The 9,701-nt window shown below is 29.8% G+C and overlaps 1 protein-coding gene across 1 annotated transcript in view; it reads right to left on the reverse strand.

Annotated features, from left to right (window-relative positions):
* Window positions 1–5,796: 5,796 nt before the first annotated feature.
* Window positions 5,797–9,701, reverse strand: part of LOC137614771 (fibronectin type III domain-containing protein-like) — a 71,506-nt gene continuing 67,601 nt past the window's right edge. The window contains exons 3-4 of the mRNA XM_068344441.1: window positions 9,628–9,701; window positions 5,797–7,276 (exon numbers count right to left, since the gene is read on the reverse strand). The exon at window positions 9,628–9,701 is cut by the window's right edge and continues 211 nt beyond it. Of these exons, the coding sequence (XP_068200542.1) occupies window positions 7,110–7,276; window positions 9,628–9,701 (241 nt within the window). The 3' untranslated portion in view covers window positions 5,797–7,109. The remainder of the gene's footprint in view (window positions 7,277–9,627) is intronic.

Genomic DNA, 9,701 nt, shown 5'->3' on the forward strand with positions numbered 1-9,701 from the left:
AATACCCCACAAATTGCCAAAACTGCCATGTTGTAATTAAGAAAGGGAGAGGGGCTGGCAATGTAGACTCAGCGTGTCTGTGCATATGTTTCTCAATATTTAGCAGTCATTTTTGGCTGGTCACGTACGCTAGTTAATAATAATGTACATGTTTTACCAACGTTTCTCTCAAGAAGGATTCCTGATTATAATATCATTATTTCTATAATCCTTATCATTATTGGTTTTCAGATATCAGTGTTGATCGATAAGGAAAACTATTGAGGGACTCCACGTCCAGAGAAGCGATGGTGTCACTACTGAGGGAACAATAGATACTCTAACAAACAAGTTAGCCGTGATATCAAGCTAGCCATGAATACCTGGTACCAGGGTGAATAATCGACGAAGCAACACCACATCACCAACATCAACCTTTACTATGAAGGGTGTATGCAAAGTGACTACCTAAAGGATGAAAAAGCCACGAGGAATATCATTAAGAACCACGTCTCCCCTCTGTATGAAAAAACAGAGGTCAAGCTAACTATTTACTATCAAACCACCAATTAGAAATAATTCAACTCCGCCGACTCAGGACATCCTTAGACAGCCCAACGTGGTCTATATCTACGTATGCCTTGTTCCAGGATGCTCTTGACGGTAAATAGGAATGACCCCCATGCGTCTGTGTAAGAGACTATCCTTTCACGTTCAGCAAGGCGTCATAAAAGATCATGACCTCCACGTCCATAACACCATTAAGTGTGAGGAGATAATCCAGAACACAAAGATCGTTAGACGCGATCCAGACAGCAAGAGGAGATTTCGAATACTTGAAGCTCTCTTCATACGACGAGAAGAATCGCCTATTAATACTATCCAGGAAATGTTCTTTCTTCCTTCCTGCCGTAGGATCAATATACTGAGGAGTAACCCCAGCAACCATGACATCTCCAATCAAGAAAATTCTAACGATCAAGACACCTCCGAGCAAGACAGCTCTGATCAGTGACCTACAGCCTGCCTACTTAGGATGCCCTCTCGACGAGCGGTTCCACCAATCAGAGCCTAGCAGTCAGGGAACAAAATGATAATAATAATAATAATAATAATAATAATAATAATAATAATAATAATAATAATAATAATAATAATAATAATAATAATAATAATAATAATAATAATAATAATATGTATGAAAGGGAGTTCATAAGCTAATTCATTAATTCATCTATATCTTCAATTACGTGGGATTTTTCCACCTGGTAATTTCCTTTTTTCCCCAAGGAAGAACAAAAGGGTAAAACATTTTTTGTCCAGTTTTCCTAACATGCATTATCTTTAAAGATCATATCCTTTGCGTTAATTTATATGTGAATGCAGAAAGTAAATGTATTTATGAAAAATTTAATGCCTGTTATGGTTTGAATTTAATTGATAGACAGTATATCCATCCATATACCAAAGGCACTTCCCCCAATTTTGGGGGGTAGCCGACATCAACAAGAACAAAAAAAAAAAAAAAAAAAAAAAAAAGGGGACCTCTACTCTCTATGTTCCTCCAGCCTAACCAGGGACTCAGCCGAGTTCAGTATATAAATTAATTTAACTTTCTGATTACTTCACCGGTAACTACTTTCGCATTAGGATTAAAAGAAAACGCATCGAACGTGAATAAATTACCTTTATTCTTATTCCTAATGTTCAGTACACTGATGTATTAGAATAATTATTACAACAGAAGATGAAGAGATGAAAAATAAAAACTTCACATCTACTGTCAGTGACTAAACATTCTGGAAATAGTGTGTGTGGACAAACACCAATACAGCAATTGTCTCTTCCTCTGTAACGCCATGTTGATGTTACAGCAATGGTTACAGCAATGGTTCCATCTGTAATAGCATATGGTATCTATTCTTCAACACAAGGAGACTGTGAATCACCTAATTCCATTCATAGCATTATAAAAAATGTCTTGTTTTGAGGCATGCACACAATATTTACAGTAAGGTGTGTAATGCATTCTGATCATTCCTTTCATTCTTAGTCGTGATATAGAGAAAACTAATTTACATTTTAGATACAAAATTAGTCAGATCAAGCTGCTATAGTCTGTCTTTTGATCTTAGCCACATTATGTAGATATTCTTAGCTCTATGTGGACCATGACCTGTACCCGATTTCTTTACCCAGTCTGAAAATCAGTTACACATTTGACTGAAACACATCTAAGCACAAGAAAAGCATTTTTTTTTCACAATACCGTCTTTTTTCATCATACATGATCGAATATCTTATATATTTCATAAAGACTTAAACATTCACTTTTATATAAAATTTATTTCTCGCAAATATTTCAAAGAGTTTTGAAATGGGCGAAGAAACATAAACTTTAGAAAAATATAACAAGAAAAAAAGACTCTGAAATTAAAATTAATTAATTTATAGAAATAGTAACACAATGGGGTTTATGATGTTTATTGTGAAAATTTTACTCTAAAGAAAGTAAGATGAAATCTATAATAGCTTCTATGGTAAAGAAGAAATTGTACTAACCACAGTATATCTTACATAGACTGCGTAGATTTTGTAGCAAATGAAAGGAAATATCTTCCATAAAAAATGGTGGCATTCCAGAGCATTGTTAAGTAACACTTTAATAAAACGCACTGAGACGAGAAATCTATTACATATGCCAAAAAAATATTGACCAATACAAAAGAAAAATATTATTTGAAGCCGTGAATGAATATCTCAGAAACTAAACAAAAAATACTTATAAATGAAAATATAAAACTAGATATTGTTGGCTGACTATAGTACACGAGAAAGTTATTGAATCCAAAGATAGAAAAATTTACGAATTATTTTTTTTGGTTTCTAGAAAGACGAAAAGCATTTAAGGCCTTATTTTTTGTTAAATAAATGGCTATTGAATAAATAAAAGGTATATTCAATTATATCAAAATGATTCCAGACAAAGAAGAAACCATAATAAGTGTTGAATAAAACAAGAATATTTATAGATTATGATATAATATCAAACTTAATACGGATTCACACACACACAAAAAAAAAAAAAAAATAAAATGTCAAATAGTTTGAACTGGTCAAATGAATTTAGGAAGAATCCGGTAATATTATATACTCGCACTAATATAATAGATAAAAAAAAAAGTGAAAAATCATGAGAAACTGGCCATTAAAGAAACGTTGAGGACAATGATGCTATAATGAGGCACAATTACATATATGAACAGAAATATATTTGTAAAATATATTTCGTAAATGGCTTTATTCATTAAGTAATGAAGGTACAGCGAGAAATATCTCTGAGTGTAAAAGCTTTAAGATGAAAATATATTTTTGCGTAGAGAGAGAGAGAGAGAGAGAGAGAGAGAGAGAGAGAGAGAGAGAGAGAGAGAGTATTAGAAAATAATTGGAGAAGTTCAAATTTTATTTGAGCCACATGCTTTTTGCGTGATGAAACTAAAAATCGATGAATATATCAATAAAGTAAATTTTAAATTTGTAGATAATCAATGTACGTAAATTCGTCTGTGGCTTTACGATAATTGCTAGAAGCAATATACTTAAATAAATGTAAAATTATGAAATTTCCTAGAATCATCCATGGTACACAAAACGTATATCCTTTAAGTGTTATTACCTTTTAACAAATTGTTTTATGGTATTTAAACTTACTCCAATTTACCAAGAGAATCTCATTTACTAGTATAGAACTTGGCGTAATCAAAGAACGCATTCCAATTTAAAAACTGTCGATATAATAATTATAGTTTATATCTGGGGTATTTATTACTGTTTTTAGATATTCTATTTACCTTTGTTTCCTCTCCTCACTGGACCATTTTCCCTGTTGGAGCACTGGGCTTATAGCCTCCTGCTTTTTCCAACTAGGGCTGTAGCTTAGCACGTAATAATGATAAAAATAACATTTGTTGACAAACTGCCTCAGCGGCCAATGAAATACTTAGTGGCTTAATGATGCTTTACTCATGCTATCAAACAGCACCGTCCTGTTAAAACAGGTCTCCGATAACATCTACTACCCGTTGTAAAAGGGACTGCAGATACTGAAATGATGTCCCTGAGAGAAAAGAAAATTACTCACTAATTCGTAAACTATCAGATTATCTTTATAGATGCAGAGAAATAAAGGATCAGGAATTATTATAAAATGGCTTTCTTATACATAGTAAAATTAACTTTTTAACTTAATGAAAGGTGAAAAATGCATAATTAAAAATCTGAACTTTCTTGTACTGTAACTCAATGGAAGGTTAAACTTTCCTAATTATTATCTGATCTTTCTTGTATTTAAACAAAAAAGTCAATTCCCTCTTTAATAACAAATGTTATTTTGATTCAAAGTTGCTATTATGAATAATGATGAACAATATAGTAACCAGAATTAGCAAAATATATTGACGTATTATCATATCAAATTGCGTAATAGTAGCCATACGTTTGGTAAATATATACTTTCTGCACATTTAGGAGATGGGTGTTAGAAATATATAAAGAATATATGCCACAGAATATGAAGTAAAAATACAACCAAACATGAAGCGTACCTTGAAGCCTGATGTTTTATTCATTTTGGCTGTACTAAATTTGAATGTATAAGAAGCATAATATTAATAGTAAATACAGTAAAACTGCCAAAACATAGAGAAATTTTATCAATTGCGAAAATTATATATAAAAGGAATTATATCACTATTTAGATATATTTTACAAAATGCAAATAGTGAAAGCTAGCTTAGTTAACAAGAATTTGAAATTCAAGAATTCCATTAATTAAAAAGAATCATTATTTTCTTATATTTCAGGAATTTTTCTATCATCATTAAGAATTCAAAGCAAGAAAAGTGTACGAATGATATATTGGTTTTGAGTAAGACTCAAATATTATTTGAGATGCATCACATGAAAATTATATGTTAATACATTAAAACTCCTCCTGATAAAGAAAGAACCATAGTGAGGTTAAAATGAAACGAGGATATATAAAGTACGATATCAGAGGTAATACGGACACTTGAGATAACTAGAAAATTAGCATAAAAATTAGCGCTAAAGATTACTAGTTACTTATGGAAATCATTTTTTCCTTCACTAATACCTTTTTCAGTATTATATAATCTTTAACCACAGATATTTCCAAAGTCAAAATTGAAGGAAATTACAAATAATGGTAAGTAGATGAGAATAATTACTGATGCAATGCAACTCTTGAAGGATAATATTTTTCGCTTTCTTCTCCATAACATCAAATGCATCCTGCGTTGAAAAACAACGTCAAGGTCGCACCAAATACAAAAGTTTGAAATAGAGTTACTGAGTTAAGAGGAGGATAGCTGTAAAAAAAAAAAATAAATAAATACGACGTGGAAGAAACGGGAATAAGGAAGTACAATAGAAGAGCATGAAATTGATTTTCATGAAAAGGGACCTCGAGTCAAAATAAAGTTAATGACCAAAGATAAAAAAAAAAAGAATATTTCGATGCCATACAAGTTTAGCGGCTATAACTTGAAAAAAAAATAATTGAAATATGAATAGGTGCCTTAAAGACAAAATAGATAAAATTACTAATAAATGTTGGTTATTGAATTAAGAAACAACATTATTAATTTCAAATGATGTGACTATATATAACAATGGGCTAGTACTTGTGTTGATTAGAGATATTAATTTAAAAAAGTAGAGCATCAATTTTTTTTTATTACGTGAAATCAGAAAATTTAACCTAGATGAACAATTCAAAGAGCAATCTAAGAAATTGCAGAAACTCTAAGAAAATAAATAAAATGAGTAACCCACATAATGTTTTATATACAAACATACATGTGTCAACGGTTTGTTAATACAAAGCACGTAAGTGATAGCCTGGAATTACCAAACAGATTATTTGCGAAGTTGGAAAGTTGCGGAGTAACTTCAGCCCATCATTTGGTGCGTGTTATTGTATGACTGTGAATATAATCGATTGCCAAGTCTAATGTTATATAGATCTCCTTTGTTATCTTACCGCAAACTTCATGTTTACGCCGTAAATAGCTAACGAATAATATCAAACCATGTCTAACATTTAGAAAAATATAAGCATTATAATATCTAAACAATAAGTGTATACAAAAGAGCAAATAATTATCAATATACCCATAAGTGTGAAAATTCAAACAATTAAAAACAAAAAGGAGTTCTAAAACCTCGTTTATTATTGCCCCTCACACCATTCATTTATCTATTATTTTCCACGACATTTATTGCTTCTTTTCCATAAAAAGTTTGGATGGTAATTATTCAGTTAACACAGTCCATTACACAGATATGGTTTATATTTCTTCCAAAAAATCCACCAAATCCATCGTTTTCATGAGCCATTAAATGATATACAGATACTTGTAAGGCTACTATGAGAAGCAGCTTTTTGTATAAGGTAAGTAAAAGGATGGGGCTTGAAAACTCTCTCTCTCTCTCTCTCTCTCTCTCTCTCTCTCTCTCTCTCTCTCTCTCTCTCTCTCTCTCTCAAATATGATTATATCTGCAACATAAAACTCAGAGGGAATTAAAAACAATAGCTTGTTGTTTTCCAACAAACAAATATGAATAAGTCTTAGCCACATAGATTCCCTGATACACTGATATACTGGCATATAGATTTACACTGAATGACACTTGATTACATTGCCATTTATTCACGAAGATGAATATAGCTTACACGAATGTAGGACTCGCTCCTTTACCGATATATGTATATGTACACACAAAAATACAACAATTCAATATCTTAATGTTTCCAAAATTAGGATATTTAAATTCAGAGAGTTCATATTCACCATTGTACAAAGCTGCTAATATATTTATTGTTACAAATAGGGGATGCTTCACACAACTGTTCATATACCTGTTCAGTTGCAGGTGTCTAACCCTTGATTGGCATTACTTAAAGGCAGCCTTTTCCATGGCCTTTTTTTTTTTTTTTTTTTTTTTTTCTTTACTTATCAGCCAAGTACATTTAAGTCTTACTTAATGAATAATCACTTTATTCTTTTGTATTTTATTTCGTGGTGTTACGCCCCACAAGTCGCAAATCACCGTAGGTACCAAAATCGAAGAAATCCTTTAAAGTTTTCTCCGTATGTGTAGGTGACCCAAATGACCAAGAGAACTGTTCTGATGACGTCATTGGAGAAGGATGCGAACGTACATGCGTCGTCGCTCACTCCGTTGTCCTTGTGGAGAGCTGCGTGCTTCTCTTCTGAAAATGAAAGGTACAATTTCTTTCATTATTCCGAATGGTTTTATGATTTAAAATAATTTATTTTTAAAATAGTTTTATGATTTGACATGATTTACAGTAAACAAATTGATCAACAAAATTGAAAAAGAATCCGGTTATATTATATCAGAGCAACAGTATAACTAAAAGAAATCACAAATATTTATAATTAATATTTAATCTGAAGTAAAATATCGTGATTACTGTTAGTTAATGAAATGTTGATGACAATGATATCGTAATGAGGTACACACATAAAATTTAAGGAAAAATATATATCTTGAAAAGCTTTATTCATTGGGTAATGATGGTAAATCGGGGAAAAGAGATTCGCTATAATATTTTCACATAAAAAGTATAACAATTCAACATTAAAATGGCATGCTTGAAAAATAAAAATTTTGTATCAAGTATTACTATTTTCTATCTTAAGAAGAAAATCTGATTCATATCATCATTAAAAACAATGCATCCAACATTTTATTTCAAATAAGGAATTGGAGAGACACATTTTTGTAAAAATTACATTGCTGTTAACTTGGCAAAAATCATTTCTAATATTACTTTAATAAGATATTTTGCGTATAGAATTCCTTTTCATTCATAAGTTTCAGACATTGAAAAAATATAAAATAAACCATCCTTTTAGTTTATATGAATATCTGAAATAGAACATTGATATTTCCATGATTAGTATATAAGGTATGTTTCATTCTTCTTTATATAAACACTGGATTGTTTTTTACGTTTTTAAGAAACAAAAATTAACTAACATACATTACTAGTCCTTTATTCCTGTAAATTTGTTAATACAAAAGTCTAACGTATGATCATTCATACCACTGTTAATTTTGTCATAAGTAATATATTTTGGGGTATAAGCTAAATATATCTATATCACTACCTATCTATATATCTATCTATCTATCTATCTATCTATCTATATATATATATATATATATATATATATATATATATATATATATATATATGTGTGTGTGTGTGTGTGTGTGTATATATATACACATATATATATGTGTATATCCATATATATACATATATATATATATATATATATATATATATATATATATATATATGTATATATACATATATATATATATATATACATATATATATATATATATATATACATACATATATATATATATATATATATATATATGTATATATATGGATATACACACATATATGTGTGTATATCCATATATATACATATATATATATATATATATATATATGTATATATACATATATATATATATATATATATATATATATATATATACACATACATATATATATATATATATATATATATATATATATATATATATATATATATATATATTCCCAAATTGGAAGCGTTCAGGTATGTAAACACAGCTATTAAGAGACGCAAATTTATAAATGAATAAATGTTTTGTGTTCCATAACAATGAATCACAGCCAGTTCTTGTTGGAACAATACAACGTGAAGCGAAACAATAAGATATTATTTTTCATTGTTGACTAAATTGTTTTTCAACTATTGTTCATACATTCCAGGTTCTTGAAAAAGAGAACACTCGGAAATTTACAAACAATGCTAGGGACCCTTAGAAAGTTTTCAGCCACGCAGAGTTAGTGAATGTTTTCCTTTATTCAGCCAACATCCTTCTATTCACTCAAAAACGAACAAAGTTTGTCTTTCATGAACTTTGTGAATGGGCTCATTCACTGGGAAGTGATATAGAGGAACAAAATATATTAAATCGAAACATATCTACGTATTAATGTTCGTTCAAAAGAAAATTAAATTCTTCAATGGAAAATGTTAGGCATACACACAGAAACTTAATCATGAATTGAATTAGTACTGAATAATAAAGAATAGTGTGTTGGAAAGTTTATAGATAAAGTGGTTGTATAGATAAAAGAATAAAAGTAGAATTATAGAATAAAGATTCTTTTAATTTGCATGAAGTTTCGAAACATATACGTAATATTGTTTAAAAATGCAAGTATCAACAAATGTTTGAATAACTTTTCATAAAGAGCAGATCTTTATAAGAAGATATTCCAAAAAATTTTAAGTTTCGTATTGATAAACATTACATATATGCTTCGAAACTTCATATATTCTATATATTCTATATTCTATATTCTCTAATTCCACTTTTATTATTTCATCCATAAAACCACATTATCTATATATTTTCCGTTGCCTTATTGTTCCACTATCTAATTTTCTTTAATGATTAAGTTGCTTTGTATATACCTAACATTTCTCAAGTACAACTTTTAACCATCCTCACATTCGACATTACCTCCAATGACATGCATGGTGATGTTAGCAGGATGGGCTTTGTGCGCCTCGCAGGTGTACGATCCAGCATCCTCC

The sequence above is a fragment of the Palaemon carinicauda genome, chromosome 2 (assembly GCF_036898095.1).
Source record: "Palaemon carinicauda isolate YSFRI2023 chromosome 2, ASM3689809v2, whole genome shotgun sequence".
NCBI lineage: Eukaryota > Metazoa > Arthropoda > Malacostraca > Decapoda > Palaemonidae > Palaemon > Palaemon carinicauda.